The 19,829-nt window shown below is 38.4% G+C and overlaps 1 protein-coding gene across 1 annotated transcript in view; it reads left to right on the top strand.

The window, feature by feature from the left end:
• The window catches only part of reck (reversion-inducing-cysteine-rich protein with kazal motifs), a 96,168-nt gene that overhangs the window by 36,498 nt on the left and 39,841 nt on the right, over positions 1-19,829 (top strand). The window contains 8 exon segments of the mRNA XM_053342418.1: positions 2,198-2,272; positions 11,989-12,025; positions 13,845-13,930; positions 14,053-14,100; positions 15,804-15,837; positions 16,120-16,317; positions 17,618-17,882; positions 17,969-18,142. Of these exon segments, the coding sequence (XP_053198393.1) occupies positions 2,198-2,272; positions 11,989-12,025; positions 13,845-13,930; positions 14,053-14,100; positions 15,804-15,837; positions 16,120-16,317; positions 17,618-17,882; positions 17,969-18,142 (917 nt within the window).

The raw sequence follows: 19,829 nt of genomic DNA, 5'->3' as shown, positions 1-19,829 counted from the left end.
TGCTGGTCCTGGAAGTGTTTATTCATATTCTAAATTCTCACTTTAAAGTGGTCTCTATGTTCTTCATCATAGGAGTCTCCTGGGTAAGTGTACATTTTGAGCTTGAGAACACAGGACCACAGCTGTCCTCTTCATTCAAAATGGAACCAGAATATGAAAAGTCCTTTTCTTTTTTTAAGGTTTCCAATCTTTTCAAGCTCAGGGATTAAATCATTGTGTAGTTGTGTCTCTGTTATGTTTAAGATGTCTATGAGTTGTTAGCAGCTCCAAGACATTTCCCCTCTGAAAGTCTCACATGGCTTAATTTCATTTAATGTTATATAAATGAATTAATAAATATATTTCACCAAAAATCAAAGATTGGCAAAAAAGTTGTAGTCATCCTTTAGTCATCTAACTCTACCAGACTAACTAGCTAACTGTATATGAAGTAGTTCAAACTGGCTCCACTTCTTAAATGAGTGTTAGGAGGTTGACATACATGAGGTATATTTTGAGCTCAAATGAAATGACAGATTGGACAGGACATATGTTAAATAATAAACACCACTGCCAATTATGACTTTATTGTCCCTACAGATATTATACCACTACACAGAATCCATTTTTAATTCATTTTTCAATGTTTATTTCGCAGTCATATTTACATTAACAATTATGTACAATTGAGAAGCCAGGGGTCCAGTGAGCAGAGCTGCAGTGCAGTCAGACACGCTGCTTTGAGGAAGACCTGTGAACTATCTTCTCCAACGTGCTCTGGATGCTGGTCAAAAACAGTTGGTTCCCAGCTTTGGACAGGTGTACTCTGTCTGGCAGAAAGATTTTTTTGTTGTAGAACTTAAGGGAAGGATGTTCAATGAGTTCACCTCCGATGTAGTCAACATTCTTCTTCATGAACCTGTTGACAGACTTCCTGTCATTATTAATCTGCACAGGTTTTCCATATCTCCACTGCTGCCGCTCGCTGATGCAGGAAAATGCAATCTGCATTGATGGAAACTCTGCTCGCAGCTGCTGTAAATCCCTCTGCATTAGGAATGCCAGTTTCTTGGGGGACACTAGTCCAAGATCATTGCCACCAGCATGGACCACCAAAATGTCTGGTGGACTTTGTTTTGCTAACTTGGCATAAAAGCAGGGAAGGACACCACCCCAACGCATTCCTCCTTGGCCAAACCAGTGAACGTTGGCATGAAGTCCAAAGTTCTTGCCAAACTCCTTTGCTGCTTCCTCTCCTCGACGAATATAGCTGTCACCGATTATCCAAATCTTTGACAGAGGATTAACTTTAGAGGTAGTTGGTTGTTTGACTTTCTCCTCTGTGTCGGTGGTGATCCTTGTCCTCTTACTGTCTGGGGGGGACATCTCCGGGTCTCTGTGGTCGTCCTGTGACACTTCAGAGAAGGGCCTTTTCTTGGCAGATCTTCTTGTGGATATCCTGATCTTCTTCCTTTCAGGGGAAGAGAGCTCTGCAACTCTGTGGCTGCCCTGTGAGATTTGGGAGTAGCTCCTTTTCATGGCAACTCTTTCTCCACTGATTGTTGAAACTTGAAAGAAGAAACTTATTTTCTTTACTGTTTATCTAAAACTCTTCGATAAGACTAGCACAAACTGGTCTGGTGTTCTGTACTCACAAATGGAACTGATGATATGGTGAAGATTCTAATTTATGAAAGTTCTGGAACTTCTGGAACGTGTCATAATGTATGATGCAGGTTCTCTCAGGTCGTCATGGTGACAAAGCCAGCTGGCATAGTAAATACAAACGCGATGATCTACTGATTGTTATTAAAAGGGACAATTTGTCCTGACAGCAAACAGGAGTGTTTAAACATCTATATGACAGGAAGCAAACCTGTGGCACAAATTTATTTTGCATTTAACATTAAAGCCCCCCACCCCCAATTTACGCTAATAAATGGTTTATAACACATAATAATGTACTGTACTTGTAAGCAGGTATAAGTGTTTAAAACAGCTCCCCCTGTGGGCGCCCATAAGTAGAGCTGGTGTATAAACAGTATATGCATACTAAAAGGGAAGTCTTTTATTAACAATAATACGCTGAAAATGTAATTACAAATATTATCCAACATGCCACAAGGCTATTTATGTACAATGTTATAATAAAGAGTAATTGTACAGATATTAAATCTATGTTATATTAACCATGTATTTTCCTCCTCCTGTCCCACAGCTCACCACTATAAAGAGTGAGTCTCGTCTGAAGCATCTCCTGCAAAGGTTACCCAGTTACTGTCCAGAGTCTATGGTGAGTCCACCACATGTGTATTTAACAGTACTGGTTGCATTTACAATGTGAAAGATGTAGGGTGAAATCACTCAGTTTGCAGTTGTATTATTGTATCATTTTGCTTTGAGGTATTTGGGTCTTTTGGATCATTGAGGGTGTTACTGCACTACTGTACATGAACTAACTGAGGCTACAGAGCTGCTCTGCTCCTCAGCATCTTATGTTCAGACAGTCACATTCAAGCTCAAATGAACTGGCCAATCATTTATAATACAACCTACCTGATACCACTGACCTTTCTGTACAACCTTTTCTAGAGAGCTAAAATAATTTGATAAAGTAAAGGGAAAAAAAGACAAGCATTATCTGGTTCTGGCTTCTTAAATATGAGGATTTACTGCTTTTCTGTTTTGCATTACTGCACAAATAACCTTTAGTTTTAGTTTTTAACAATACACTTAGAGCATAGAGCAATGTTTAAAAAAACAAAAAACATTTTATAAGAAGTGCATTAGTGCTTCAGTGTGAAGATGACTGACAGAAAAACTAATAAAAAGCTAAAGTCAAGAGTTTTTAGTTTTCTCTTGAAAATATGTAGTGAGCTGGTTTCCCTGATATATAAAGGTAATTTCTTCCATAGTTTTGGGGCGCAATTGACAAAGACAATAAATTAAGTAATTGAGACTTAATATATTAGATAATAATTGAGTTTAATTGCTGGGCAGACTCTGTATTAATCTTGTATATTGTGTTAACAGCACTACACAACACTACACATCCAGAACTTGACACCTTTTTTCCTCACACTGTATGGATCAACTGATGAGCCACGATTTGGAGCTCACACTGAACGTAACCACAGAACCTGCACTCGTTTTCCAATAAAGGTTATTCAAACAAGATGACAGCATCCTCAATAGTGTGCAGTTCTACTATCAACGGAAAGTATGAAAAAAAAGAGAACTATGGAACTACAGCTGGCTGGAAGATGGTGTGTCTATCCAGCACCAGAGTTCAGTTTTATATGTATTCTAATAATATTAAAACAAGCTCCCTACAGTTTAAAATGCAGCATGTTGGGAAATGAGCCGTGACATTGTTCAAACTGCAAAACAGACCACCAAAATGTTTTGATATGTGGATGCCAGTGAATCCTTACAGTGTCTGGCTTCAGGTGATTAGATGGACTTGGCAGAAGAACCATAACTGCAGGAGGTGGTTTTATCTCAACACATGTAAGAACCATGATAACCTTGAACTTTGATTCTGGTTACAAAAAACTGTGGATAAGACGGTTGGATTACTTAAACTTACCGATACAGATACTTATTACAGATAGTGCTCATTGTTCACTTGTGTAGTTAGGAGGACACCCAGTCACAGGCTGAAGAAGACGATAACCAGAGTGAGTAGAAACAGTCAGCACAGATAACACAACAAAGCATACCTGACACACCAGGTTCAGTTTAAGTGGCAAATTGAAGAAAACTCAAGGTCCACTCACTGGCTGTTTTGACCATATCACTTAGGCCGTGTCTGAAATCACTTCCTTATTCACTCATTCACTACTCTCTATATAATAAACACTAAATGATTCACTCAGTAGTGAGCAGCAAAACAAGATTTCAGACACTAATGAATCACCATCATTTCATCAGCTGTAGAGTCGAGTGATATTAGTTTTCAGTATAGTGCAGATATTTACACATTCAGCATTCAGTGATTTCAGACATAGCCTTGGTCTTGACTTCACTCCTTCTGTTCACTTGTTGGATAGATTTGTTCATTTGACCATGAGTATGTTCCAATGTAGATCAGAGGTAGGCAAACAGCAGCCCATGGGTCAAATTTGCCCCTGCAGCAAAAATATTTGGCCCTCTGATGAAAATTCGGACTTTCATAGTTTACATCAAAACTTTAACATCATTTTTCACAAATCCACGAAAAGGCTCCTGTAAATACCAATTATTGTCATATATTATATAACATCTAATCGTGCAGCCACACCAGCAGAGGCATTAAAGCTGTCATGGTATCTTAAGTCCAATACACCTTCCAGAAATTCAAGTTTAATATGTGAATTCAACAAATTTTGCCAGTGGAAGAGAAATGCTGTGTTGATGTTCCCCTTTTAGATACAATCTTTAACAGTGTTGTAAATCTGTTTTATTCTTAAATAAACGTAAAGAAATAAACATACAAACCTTTGTTTCCACTGCCCTCCCCAATGAAAAACCCTTAAAAAACTGGTCCATCATTGAACCTATTTGCTTACCCATGCTGTAGATTAAACTTCCTAATTTCTGAGCGCTGTGAGGAATTCTCATCTGTTTCGGCCCAAAAATGAGTTTGAAAGTTCATACTTGATCTTGAAATTAGCAGTTTGACCAAATAATCTAAAGTCATGGTCCACTTATTAGCAGGTTCCAAAAAAAAGCAAGGAAAGCATAAAGAAATAGACTAAAAGGACAAGGTAGTGCACAACATTACACGTTAAAATCAGTCCTAAAAACCTGAGTTTTGATTGACTTCTGAACGTAGACAGATTGGTGCAGTGTTGGATATGTTTGGGCAGAGAGTCTCAGAGGGAGGGGGCAACTGTGGAGAAACTACTGTCATGCCAGGTTTGGTGTTGTTCCTGGATGGTGGAGACGGGACAGACAAGAAGTCCTAAAAGTGGTCCAAAAAATCAGCTGATGACTAGAATAGTTTACTGGAAAACTAACTTTGGTACAATATTTCCATCCATGATTTACAGTAAAGAGAGAGCATCCAGGACAGGAAGTCTGAAATCATCTGTTGTACATGGCAAGAAAAGTGTTTGGCTGATTTGAAATGTGTAATCCATTAATGCAAAAATGATAGGTTGACACTTTATTCAAATGATAGACTTATGGCAGTGTGAATAGTTATTTATGGTATTAATGTTAATGTAAAGTGTTTAGTTGAGTTTTGAGCACATGACTTGTGCAGCTGTCCCGCTGTGTTGCTGATGTAAACAGCTGGCTGCCGTTCAGAGAAAGTCCCAATCAACTCTCTTATAAGACTCATACAGGAAGTGGATTGGTGGTTGTGGTTACCAGAATATTGTAGCACCTGGTTAAACCGCACAAACACACAGATACACACACTGCTTCCTCACGCCATGCTTAATTACAAAGCAGAGAGGCTGGTTTGTTGTTTGTCTCTCTCCTCATGCTCTATTAGATCCACACTAGTAATTAGGCTTAACCTAAAATGTTCACTCTCATTTGGACATGAGTCATGTTCCAATTTAGCTTAACGCATGGGAAAACACCCAATTATATACCAATCACAGGCATGTACAGTGGTGAAAGTAACTAAACACCTTTACTAATGCAATTTTCTCAAGGGAAGTTTCGAGGAACTTACTTCTACAGTATATCTACTTATATATACAATACATACAATAAATACAATGCACTTGTTATTCCACCAAATTCAGCTACAGTTACTGAACTTACTTTTCAATTTAACATTAAAAAAGTGCAGCAACTAACAATTATTTTCATTATTGATTAATCCATTGCTTATTTTCTTGATTAAATGATTAGATTTTGGTCTATAAAAAGTTTCCTAAAGAGCAAAATGTCTTAAGAGTCCTTAAGTGTCCCAACCAACAGTCCACAATTCAAATATATTTAGTTTATGGTCATAAAAGACTAAAGAAGAAGAAAATATTCTTTTGAGAAGCTGGAATCATACAATTTGGACATTTACTTCTTAAAAATTATCGATTTTGAATGCTTGGACTAAAGGAGACGTTTAAAAATGTTATTTTGGTATTTTTTACTCAAGTAAAGGATCTGAATACTTCTTCCTACATACAGTATACACATGTAGATACAGTTATATTTTATTTGCTATCATCAGGAAAATGTGCTTTTATTGATATTTAATTTAATGTTTGCTGTTGGTTTGAGGTTAAGGATTAGCTACCCTAGGCTTAGTGCTATCACAATACCAAACATGATGAGATGGAAACTATACACAGTCATGAAATTTAATACTGAATACTTTTTTAACCAATCCTAAAAAACAAAAACAATCAGGTTCTACCTTGGTAAAAACTTAATTGATCAAAGGTGAATAGAATGAATTGCGCAATCATATCTGCCTAAAAGCATAACAAGAACAAAACAAGATGAAAGAGAAAAGCTTTTATCAGACTAACCCTAACAGACACGTACGCACAAAGGTTCTCTGGCTCTCTGGGTAGACTTGAAGGATTTCTGCTTTGGCTCGTCTAAACTGCTGCATTATTCTTCCTGTCATGTTCCTGCCTTATTGGCCTCTGGTTCATCACAAATCATGTTTATGCTTCATGTAAAGACATTGTAACTCCTTGGTCTGTCTCATAAATGATGCTGACGCCCACTGACGGGAACCTTTGTTCCAAAGCCAAAAGACACAGGGAGAGTGTTAACAGTGACGTGGTAAGTTTACAGAAATGACTGAAAGCGTAAAAGCATTGAAGAGTTACTTTTTCTTCTCCACCTCCACTTCCATTCGTCTTGTGTTTCTGTGCTGCCGTCCTTACCTCTGTCTCTCTGTCCTCTCAGCAGAGAAGACAGTCAAGCTTGTTTTTCGTGATTAATCCCACAACATTTCACCACAAACCCAATGGGAGTTTCATAGAATTCACATGTTTTCCTGTTTTGATCCAAAGAATGTCATATTTGTTCTCTTTGAAATTAGAGACACTTCTCACAGCTTCTTCACAACCTTTTCGCATCTCTTCAACATCTCATCGTTGATTGTTTAGTCTATTTGTTGTGGACATACATACATGTTTTTTCTAAGTCAAGGAATTATTGCATAAGGAGTCTGCCCTCATCACTTACCAGAAATGATAAAACCCTAACCCCTAAGTATGTGTATCAGAATTTTATAATTACATAAGCATTTTATATGGTGAAGTAGTAATGTAGTAATGACCGGATTAATTTGGAGCCAAGAGTTAACTACCATGGCTGAAAGCTCAAACCAATAAAGTTTATTATAATAGGGTGTATGCACTGTCCACAACCACTGATATGTATACTGGCGCTCCCATCCATGTAGCATTTCTCATGTCACTGCTCTAGTGTAGTCTAAGCTGTATATAAATCTACACCGAGCTATAAGAAAGCCATCTAGTGAGTCTATGTTGAACCATCCTTTCAAGAAACTAGTAAACTTCTAATATACACAATGAAGTACACTTCTGTGAACAAGTATACTTATGTTATCTACTTGCCTTTCTGCATTTGCAGAAAGAATCAGAAGTTTCACTGAGTGTCAGATGTACCAGGAGCTACCTAGTTAAGCTGTTAGCTGACCAATTAACAGGCATGGGAATATAGAATCGTAAATTAACCTCTTAAGCCCGAGAGCCCCCGCCGGCGGGGGCAAGAGCGCCCCCTATAAATGAAAAACATCTCAGGGCAGCTAAACAAGCACCAATACAGTCATATGATACACCATTTTGTTCAGCTGAAGCTCAGCTATCGAGCCAGCGCAACCATTTACAGCTCAACAAAACACAAGTCAAACACCAAGCAACTGATTGCACCATTTGCAAAAACACTACACCGTCAGCACTGCGCATGCCGGCAGTCACCAGGACCCTAGTATTTTTAATTTCGTGATATCCACACAAACTACACATCAAATAAAAGCTGAGATTTCACTGATTCCAGCAGTGTTAAAGGGGCTAAATGCGATTTGAATTTCACCGCTAGACGTCGTAGCTCTGGACTGCGTGCAACCAAAACAAAACTAGCTAAGGGGTACACCCCCCTCTTTCAGCTCGCCTCCCCCTCGCTCTCCGTCCGCTCCTCCTCCTCTACCTGCCTGTTTTCAGTGAAGCACTTTCCATCCGTGATGAAACAGCTGACTCAGCACACAACGGACCGTTGTGACGTCAAGTAACGAAGTAAGTAATACAAGCGAGAGTAACGTATTAGTAACGTATTTCTAAAGTAGTGTAACAGTTGTTATTAGCTTTCCGATGCTAACGTTAGCTAACTGCTAGTAGTTGAAAATTAACAAGCTGAACATAGTAGCCAAGCTAACAACTTCACATTGATCATTTCTGTTGGGTTTTATGAGCACTGCTGGCAAACAGACATTTGGGTTTTTGTGCAATTGTGAAAATATTGACCAAGATGTGTGTTGCTAGTGTAATGTAGCCAGAGTCTGGTTCATCAACTGTCTCTAAGGTAGCTAATGCTAAGTTTGTTCCTTATAAAATTATAATGTTATATTATAATTGTTAATGCTCTCTTCATAACTGATAGTTTGATTTTGGTTTTGGTAAGGGCAGCAGCAGCGTCTGCCTCCTCAGAGGAGCCAGTGTGAGCTGCTCAGATGAGAAGAAACAGGTTTGTATCATCTGTGTTTCTATCCATTTGAAGTCAATTGTAAAATATCAACATAGTGTGAAACGCCAGTTTTTCCAGTGTGTCTACATCATGATTTACTTTTCAGTGTACGTGTTCATCTTTTACAGAGCCTGCCTCAAGACTTGACCCTGGAAAGAGCCTTTTGGACCTGAGGCCAGGGCTGGTTTCTGATGATGATGCAGCAGGGCCATCATGATGCTCAACTGCCATGCCATACCTACCTCTGACATCTGCAGCAACATGCACCCCAGATTTACAGGAACATGCATCATTTACAGATCAAAGGCAACTCAGTCCTATTAAGTAGACTCCTAACATGTTTAATTAATCATTTATAATAATTTATGTTCAGAAGTTATTGTTTAGCCTATTGTTCATTAATGAGTAAACAAATATTCTTCAAGAGATGATGTGTGGATCTGCTTCATTCACTAATAACAGAATTGTGAAACACCATAAGTTTTCTGCTTTGTGGTAAACAGTACATCAATTTACATTTCACTTGTGTATGGTCAGTGATTGAATTACACTCTCTAAGCAGTAGTGGACTAAGCCAGTGTTATCTACAGTGTTACAAAGGATAATGTTGAAATGGATGAAGCATGAATATAATCTCAAATAATGTCCAGTTTATTAGTGAGCAGTATTGCAGTCAAGTCCAGAAAATCATAAATACTACATTTTTTAGAGGTATACATCACCTTTCTCTTCTTGCTGTAACCATCTGGACAAAAAAAAGGTCTATTGTATCTGTATCTGTACAATCTACACTGAAGTTGAAATGAAAACAAAACTCCACTGTCATACACATTGATGTATTACAGTTCTGTTTTAACATCTCAAATGTGGTTTACTGCCCCTTCAGTTTATAACAAACATATAAGACAATAGATCAAAAGCAAATCAAATTCAGAAACAATGACAATAATGACACAATTTAAGGTATATGATCAGTAGTGACAAAGTAGCAGCATGCAAAGTGTAATTCAGTATGGTTTGTCCGCTTTTGTGGCCTGCTGTGCTCAAAGCCACTGATGAGGACGTGATGAGGACAGGACGGAGAATCTGAAGAGTAGCTCCTGGTGTTATTCCTTCCATCACACAGCATCTGCCAGTCTGCCATGGTGGAGTAACTGCAGTATTGGGTATTATGACCTGAGGAATGCAAGACAAAAAAATGTAACCTGTGTATAACATATTTCAGAGCTTTAATCTAAACAAACCCAACATGACAGACAATTGTCACATTTAAAAATGTCAGAATTGCTAAACTGTCAATTACAATAAACAGTTATAGAAAACACAAGTAGTTGTCAGACCAAAATGTCTCATCTTTATCAGAGTAACAGTCACAGTATTTCATCACCAGTCCAACAGCCTGTTTATTATTTTTAGGACAAAAATATCTTACTTTCCATTTAGTCAAAAGTTTCTGAAATATCAAGGACTGGTCCGTGAAGCATGGTTAGCATTATTATCATCATCATCATCTTCTATGTACTGCCCTGACAGTATTACAACTAACATTACACAAGCAGGCCATACATATTTTCATACTCACTTCTCTCCCTTTGTGCTATAAAATATGCGGACAGACAAAATGTGATAACACACAGCACTAGTCGTAGGCATTCCTATTCCTTCCTCTGTTACTATTTTACGATGCTTATTGCTAACGTTAGCCACATGGCTACCAGCTCAGACTTATGACGGTAGCTGGCTTAGTTTAGCTCTAGCTCGTTTGTGTTAACAGCAAAACAAAACCGGGACATAGGGATGATCCTGTCTGCAGTTAGTTGAGTTAGCGGCCCAGCTAGCAGCGGAATAAGCCGCCGAGCTAGCCGGGGGACATAGGTATGCCCCCCTCCATGGCTATCATGAAGCCGAGCTGCAGCTCAAGGCTTCGTCCTAAGACTGTCAACTAAATGAACATGATATGCGACATAATGTCTAACGTTAGTCTAACACTAACTAAACAGATATGTGACTGTATACACATAACGTTACTTACTGGTCCAAGAGAAGAAGAGCTAGCTCCGAGTCATAATGTATCCCTTTTTCTTCTCGCAGGGCTCTCCGCCTCGGAAATGCAAGGCCAATGTTAACCCGGGTCTTATTCCTCTCTTTATCGGACAGTTTCTTGGCAACTGAGCGTGGTCTCTTCATGGGGTTAATGTCTCTGGTTTTCCTCCGCCATGTCGCTTTCGCTAACCGCAGCCGGTCCTCAGTGGTTTGATAGGGGGAGTGGCATTACGGTCCCGGTTATATAGGGGGAGTGGGTTAACGGTTCCGGTGGAGGAGAGGAGGAGGTGGCTCACATGCACTAACATGAACGCGCGGCCGGCCCGGCTTCCAAAACAAAGGCTCCAGAACAACACACACAGAGGGCGTGTGACGTAACTCTCTACTCCAGATGTAAATACACCATTAGTGGGTTACATAGCAAAAATAAAATTCCTGAAAGCTAATAAAGCTGTATTTCGCATAGAGCCCCTTTAAAAGATCAAACCACAGATGTCTTAAAGTATGCTGAATGTATTAGCTTACATTAGTGTTAGTTCAAAGTCATGGTGTAAGCCTGGTATAGTTTTCTAAAGTGCAAAGCAAGTATGTGCATCAAAGGTAAACGCAAAAGTGAACTGGAGATATACTGTCCGAAAGTCTTAAAGTATGTCAGCAGTTACAGTACATGTACAACCCCGGTAGAGCAATACCTCAAAGTTTATTTCTAGTACAGACAGTGTATTTAGAGAATCCAATTACAGTTTTAAAGTAGTATGCTAGCAGTATACTTAGACACACTTGTTTTTTTGTAATGGTTCATATACACGCAGTGTTTGTTGTTCATACTTCCGAGAGTAAATGCTCAAATTGTCATCCAGTGAAAAGCATACAACAGTTTTATGTGCCCGAGACAGCAGAATATTGGTCTGTGTGACTGCCATTCAATTACAATAGTTAGTCACACAAACCACGAGCAAATCATCAAAAGGGATCCAGACACAATGATTCAACCACTGGACCGCACTCTTTCAAATCTGGAGAGGTACCTGCTGGGTCAGCATGCCAGCTGTAATTACATAATTGCAGAGGTTTGTGGATTCATGTGAGAGTGAAAAGGCATCTGCATGTATCATGCAGAGGGCCTTCAGATGCAACACCACTCCTTTGAATTTTGAAAATCCTTTCAAAATTCAAAAATATATCTCAAACCTAAATTTATCCATCCATTTTTACATGTACATACTTGCATGTTTGCTTAAATGTAAAAGCTATTAATTATCAAGTTGAAATGACACCTGACACTAACATTTCATTTCCTTCTAGAATGAACTGTGGATGTGTATCAACTCTACACTTCCAGGTGAGCTAATATTATATATGTGTTAATATTAAAGCCAGTAAGTTTAACATTTTAAAATGTCTGACTTTGGCACCTCCTAGTGGATGTATAATAATATAGACCTTCCCTCATGGACCAAACGCTTCAGGTAAATGTGCAGAATGCAACATATAGACTGTACAAGTCTACAGTCATGCTAGCAACTCAGTGAAGCAGTACAGTGGTGTTTTGAGCTAAATGCTAAACTCATCTGGCTAACACGCTAACAATGACAATGACAAAGATTTTTATATTTAGTAAGTGTAATGTTTACCATGTTCACCATCTTGTCCTTGTTCCTCTTCCTTGACATAGTTACCCATACAAGCCTGTACTCTCAAGATATTTTACTCTTTAAAGTGATAAAGAATCAATTTCAGGATTAGCAACAGAGCAGGAGAAACCATTACTCAGCATGCCGCCATTACTGGAAGTCCATGTTCACCATTTTAGCTTAGCACGTTAGCTTACTAAGATTTGTTAAATAGCACTAAGCACAAAATAGAGCTAATGTCATCAGTTTCCAGAGCAGTGGACAAACTGAGTTTAGATTTGGAATTTCTCCCTCAGCTCAACAGAAGGTTTTAACCTCTTTAAGATTATTGTTTTAGTTTTATGACTAGCAAATGTTTTAGTTCAGTGTCACGGCTCTCATCAGGCAGCTCTGTTAGCGACTAGCAAGTGAACATTTAGCAGCTAAAGGGCTAGATTACATTTCTCAATTTCTTCTGCTGGATGTGTAAACAGGCAAGTGTTTGCTGCCACATTCATCTACCCTCATGTGGGATTTTTTAAATTGTTTTAGTGCTTTGAAGGACTGTCCAGATGGGGAGACCTTTGTTTGCATTATCAAATTTATTCCAATGATAAAACTTTCCTAAGACTGTCTTTGTAAAATCTAACAAACAGCTTGATCAAACTGAAAACAGGGTTTTTTTCCCCCAATGCATTCCTGACTAAGTGTCCATCATATTTATATGACTAAACAGAATGTACAGGCCATAAATCAAAAGTGCTCTTTGACTCTAGAAATTACATTAAACATGACAATAAACATCATAACCCAGGCTGTATGAAGTGTGCGTATCTGGTTGCATGAGAAGAAATGGTAGCTAGTGAATCTGTTAAAGCTTTGAGGAGACCTGGCCATGACTCGAGCAGAAGGCAGGCAGCGGATCAAAGGGCTAAATCCTGCTCCCTCGGCTTGGAACAAATGTACCTGTCAGAGGTTTAATAGCCTCCAGATTCGGAGGTATTGTTATTCTTACCTTTTTGTACCCACTAAACACTGGCGTCCAGACAGCCTCGGGAGACTGTAAAGATTTAACCTGTTAAGGAAAAAGCCTCCCTCAGATCCTCGCAGGCTGAGAGATATCATCGATCCTCTGATGCTCGCTGCATTCCAGGAGCTTTTAGGGATTTACTCTGTTGGTGCAACCACTTTCCCCCTCAACAACTTAAAATTAATGATTTCCTTCATTTCTCAAAATGCCATTTCACCACTGTAAAAATGGTAAAATGAAGTGTGTACTTTGGGTTAGGGGGTCAAGATTCCATCAGTTTTTGGTACAAAAGGTAAACAAAAGTGCAGTGCTTTTTTACAGACAAAAACATAATCCCAGATGGAGATGATGAGGTGGAGTTGCATCCTGAACATAAGTGACAACACGAGCTAGTACATCCAGTTATTAATAATAGTTAGTATTGGTACCTTAAGTGTACAATGTAATGTCCATAAATGAATAACTGTACAGTATACATATGACATAAGTTAACTCTGTGGTGTTTGATTTATCTCCAGGAGTGTCCAGGAAGTCAGACGGTTGGGTGGGGCTGGGCTGCTGTGAACTGGCTATCTCAGCTGAGTGTCGCAGGGAATGCAAACAGGTGAGTCACAATAACTTAAGTATAAGCCCAGCTTTCTGTTCACATTAGTTTCAAAACTTTATTGGTGTGTAGTGTAGACCCACCTGTGATTCATTTCATTTCATTTCTTTTCCCCTCTGTAGGCATCGTCCAAAAATGACATAACAAAAGTATGCAAAAAAATCACAGAGGTAAGTCCAAGAGTTAAAGGGAAGTGACATAAAGGTGCAGGTTACTCTATGTAACCATTTAAAGTAAGGTACAGAATAAGAAAGTACTGTATAGTATAGATCCCAAATCTCTTATATTGACATAACCAAATGAAACTAAGTAGAAATGAAAATCTACATTTCAACTACTGCCACTATATCACAATGAATACATTACAATTTAAGAAGAAAAAACCTTACTTTAATAAATAAAAAAATAGTAATGAAATTGAAAGGCAGACTCCACACCTTTACAAAATTAAGATAAAAATTTTTTCATTAGTGTGAAAAAATATGAATCTTGATAAAAGATGGAGAGCAGTGATTCCCAACCAACCGTCTCAAGATAAATCTGAGCAGTCACACGATGTTAAAAGCAAATCTGTTTCACAAAATCATGTTTATTGTTTTCGCAGCTTTTGCAATTTTTCCTTTATCTGCCGATACTTTCATCTCGTCACGCCTCTAAAACTCCTTCAGATGAAACAATCTGAGGTGGAAAAAATCAGTCTTTGAACTGTGCATGATTCATGTCCGCGCTAATGCCAACAGCCTGTGATGTGGGGTCACGATCAGATATCGCCTCGTTTTAAGCGGTCACTAAGCAAAGCAGTTGGGAGCCACGGAGCCACAGATTTTAGATTCAATCATTTATTACCATGACAATGAAACATTGATTGGAATTTGTTTGTTGGTATTTGTCTTTGTGTGTGCTCGGGGTAGACAAAAACAATACAATATAGATACACATCAGTATAGACATATCAAACATACTCCGTAGCAAAATGAAGAAAAGACCACCATAAACATATAAAACACTCTAACAGAGTCAAAGAAAAGAGAAGTGTCTGGTAAATAAAGAAACCTGTTAGTGGATACAGTTAAATTAAGCTCATGGACTGAACTGATGATGAGTTGAGGGTTTGTGTTGTTGTGGGAACAAGTAGTTCTGCTCTTTTTTTCCTGAAGGGATGGGAACAAATAGTGCATTGGCTGGATAAGAAGGGTCTCTAATTATATTCAGACCCGTCCTTAGCATGCAAGTAGTCTATTAGAAATATCACAAATACTTGGCAAATCTTGACCACTGATTTTTGATGCTACTTTCATGACCTCATTAAGCTCCTCACTGTCATTGGCCAAGCAGTTTCCATACCACACTGTGTATGTAAATCTTTGCTTTTTATAATAAGGGTTACAATGACATTCTGTTCAAGAGAAGAAGATATGATGTTTTTCTACCATATCAACATCCTGGTCATTGATAAGTAAGAGGTAAAGCTCATTTTGTATTTGCAGAAGTCCACAACCATCTCATTGATTTTAGAGATGTTTAGAGTTTTTATGAGCACACCACCACACGCTGTTTCATCATTACAAGAGATCAGACCCACCACATTGGCATCATCTGCAAATGTGATTTTAACTGAGTCAGAGTGACAAGTACAATCATTAGTTTACAACACAACTCTCAGTAGCACCAATGCTAACGAGCATTGACTTTGATGACCACATGTGATCTATCACAGGTATCTATCACCTATCTTTAGGAGTTTGTCATGAAGCCTTGCTGGAATAATATTTTTAAAGGCATAACTAAAATTAAAAAAAACATATGTACATTTTGTTTTCTCCCATGTTAAAATAGTGAGTGAGTGTCCTCTGCTTTCCTCTTCTTGTTCTAGAACTCCCTCTACAGCTGCATCACCAAAAATGAAAGTAAGTTATCACTCAAAAACACATGGAAGATGAAAAGTGAAGAAGCCAACCACTACAAACACTGATCTCATCTCTTCTTCCAGCCAATAAATAAATAAAGCCCTGAGTGCACTACTCTGTCTCTGTTTTGATGTCTTGCACTCTTACACATATTACACACTCATAACACACACACACACACACGCCCACTCATAATCACAGCATCAAAAGTATATTGACAGCAGTAACTGATGTGTTTGTGTGTTTGTTTGTGTGTGTGTGTGTGTGTGTGTGGTCCTCCAGTGGGCTCCACATGCTGTAGCTATGCAGGGCGTCACACCACCTGTAGAGAGTACTGCCAGGCCATCTTCAGGACCGACTCCACCCCCACCGTGTCCCAGATCAACGCAGTCAAAGAGTACTGTCAGAGCCACAGCGCTCAGCTGCTCAGCTGCGTCAGCAACTTCACCAAATCCTACCCCATACGCAGCCCTATAGACAGTAAGTCCATCTACACTCACACTCTTTTCTACTGCACGACTCAATCCATCACTCGGACACTGTTTTTCTTCGTGGTGTCAGTTGGTGGAGCTCTCTTAACACCAGCAGGAGTTTTTGAGAAATCACTAAAAGTCACATATCTTTCATGAGTGATTCAACTATTAATGATCTCCTACTATAAATTACTGTTGACCTGGGCTTTCAGAAGGTAGCATTATTATTAACTAATGTTATTATCATTATTATTATTACAGTTGTGCAATTCAAACACAGTAAGTCTAAAAAGGTAATTACTGATAAAAAGTAAATGTCAGGTGTATGTATGAATCAATTTTTTTTTTACATTTCTGCCTCTACTGATGCTTGACACTTATGTATTTATAACATTAGATCAGGTTGCACATCAGTCCCTTGTTGTGCATGATTTTGGTGATAAGTCATCCCTTTTGTAGTCTTCTTGAGATTATATGAGAGCTTGAACTGTATAAGGATGTTATATATAGGATGTTACTAGTTGAGGTGATAGAAATAGATGTGAAAGCCAATCGGAGAATCACAAAAGTTGTAGAGACTGTCTTCATACAGTAGCTTCTTCACTGATAACTATGATAGTATACAGGACTCATGTTTTAAGCCACATGAAAGCATAAACTAAGAAGTCCACACCACCAACTTCCATCTCCATCTCCATTTAGAACAACATTTCAGTTTGACCACAAGATAGAACAGACTCTGTATAGCAAAGGGTTTTTGGTGACATTTCCAGTGTTTGTATGAATAGTGTTGTATTTGCTTGTTATATAATGTCTGTGCTTTTGACTTTCATCATCATTTTGAAGAAGTTCCACACAGCAGACGGCACAAAGTTTTATATGATAAACACAATGTTTTTGTCACAAACACAGTGGGTACATTTATATTTACTCTGCCTTGTTGTTAGTTGTCACATGGAGCAACACACACTTTTTTGTGATTTGTTGAAGCAGCTTAGGAATGGTGAATTTGCAAATGTGTTGTTGGTTGCATCAAATATGGCAGAATTGTTGTCATGTAAGAATGAGATTATATACAGGAATGTATCATGATCATGATTTTAAAACTATCCTGTAACCCTAGTATGTGATATATTTATTATAATGTTATGTTCTTTATTGGATTGTCATTTTCATACAATTTAAGTTACATGAATTAACCAAGATAATTATTTATGGATGAACATTTACCCACAGGTATTAAAAGATAGATAGAGTATAGCACAATCTTGCTGTGATTAGAGCACTGATGAGTCTCTCTCCCTCAGGTCTGTACTGCTGTGACCGGGCAGAGGCTACTCACTGCCAGGTGTCTTGCCGGCGAATCCTTCGCACCATGAGCACAGAGCACGAGATCATGGACGGTTTGATCAATGAGTGTGGCTCCCAGCCTCTTCCTCAGGAACCCATGTGGCAGTGTTTTCTAGGCAGCGCTCACCCACCTTCCCCAACTGAAGAGGAGACCCCCCATCCAGCCAAAATGGACTGTGCCAAGCTGCACTGCTGCTCCAAGGCTAACACCTCACTCTGCAGGTACAGCACATGGAGCGCAGGTTAAATGCCAAGTGTCTTAGTTGTTGTTGTTGTTCTAACCCAGACTCTTGACTCTACTCTTATAGGGACATGTGTCAGGAGATCAGCACTAACTGGGGCAGCCAGACGTGGCAGGACTTTGACCAGCTGTGTGAGTACAACCCAGTGGAGACGGAGCTCATCAACTGCCTGGCTGATGTCAGAGAGCCCTGCCAGCTGGGCTGTAAGGACCTCACCTACTGCACCAACTTCAACAACAGGTCAGAACCCTGGACTAATGGCAGCTTTACAATCAGATGCATAGCTGCTCCTTTACTTTTTGTCATTATCTAGTCCTCCACATATCACTGGTGAACTTAGTGTTTTCACTTGAGGCAAGGCAAGTTATATAAGTTATATATAGCACTTTTTAACAACAAAGGAATTCAAAGTGCTTTAAATACAACATAAAAAATAGAAAATATACACTTTAAGAAACACAAACCAATGTAAAAAGACACATTTAAATGGGATTTAGAAGAGTAAGATTAAAAATAAGTTAAAATAGAACATATGGGTGTGCTATGCATAGAACAGTTGGCTCTAGAACAACACAAGTGGGTGATGAATCTATGAATACAATGTAAAGATGTGGGTTATAGAGCATCAAGCTGGTGGATACACACACTAGATTTATAAGTAGGTCTATTCATTGTTGGTTTGGTTCAAACATGAGAGGTGTTGACAAAAAGAATAATAAAGAAAGTCTGCAGCCTTAACTGTTAAATTGGAAACTGATATTTTAAATATTTTTGAAGAAGTATTTAAACTGATTTTTATACCTCAAGTGACACCTCAGGGTTCAGTGCTTGTTATTTCAATAGACTATTCAAACTGCTTCAACTTTAAGTGGTGTTTAAATATTTCACCTTCAACGAATGAACTTACTTTATTGTAATCACTTTATTTGTCTCATTTATTTCTGTGCTGTGTGAGAATGTATCACTCAGAGCCTCAAGGAGAGACAGAGAGGACAGAGCATAAACAAGAGACAGATTGACATTGAACCCAGCGTGACCCTGGAGTTATCACTGCCACAGCGTGTTTTACATACTGTCTACAGATTGGGCCATAGGCCAGATGGAACGGCTTCAAAGGCTGCACTGAGAAGACACACTAACACACACACATAAAAACAAACTCATGTACACTTCACACATACACACAGCGGTCTGCAGGTCACCTGGTGAGCGAGCCGACCACAAAAGCTCACAGCCACTTGATACTGTGGAGTGTTCTGAAAGGACGAGGTCATGTTTTTCACCAGAGAACCATCAACCCATCAACGTTAAAACTATAAATGTAGTGATGTTTGATTTTAATGCACCTTTTTTTTCAACTGAACAATAACTGACATAAATACAAGTCTTGGGTGGAATGGTGGATCATTGAATATGTGCTTTATTTATAGTTCAAATACATACAAGAATACATAATTACCATTAGTAGTATGTGCTGAGTTTTTTTTTTTCCTCCAAAAACTTCTGTGGTCACTCAGATACAAGTTCAAATTTCAGTCTGATGATGGCGCTAGATGCACAGTCAGGGGAACACCACAGTTAAAAATAATAATAATAATAATAATAATAATAATGATGATAATAATAATAATAATGGTAATAACAATAAAAACAACAATGGTGATGACAACAACAATGACGACAACAACGATGATGACGACAACAATAATGATAATATAATGTATTTATTATAGCACTTTTCACTGAAGCTAAATTCACAGTGCTTCACAGAATAACATTTAAAGACCATAAAGATGTCCAAACATTAAAAACAAAGGCAATTAAAATATACAATCAGTGAAGAAGAAAGAGCAAGAAAAGCAATAAAGACTTAAACATGAAAGAGCATAAAAATATACAAGCAAATTGAAATTATCGTTATTGATTA

The sequence above is a fragment of the Scomber japonicus genome, chromosome 21 (assembly GCF_027409825.1).
Source record: "Scomber japonicus isolate fScoJap1 chromosome 21, fScoJap1.pri, whole genome shotgun sequence".
Lineage (NCBI taxonomy): Eukaryota > Metazoa > Chordata > Actinopteri > Scombriformes > Scombridae > Scomber > Scomber japonicus.
This window is presented reverse-complemented; position numbering and strand designations above follow the sequence as displayed.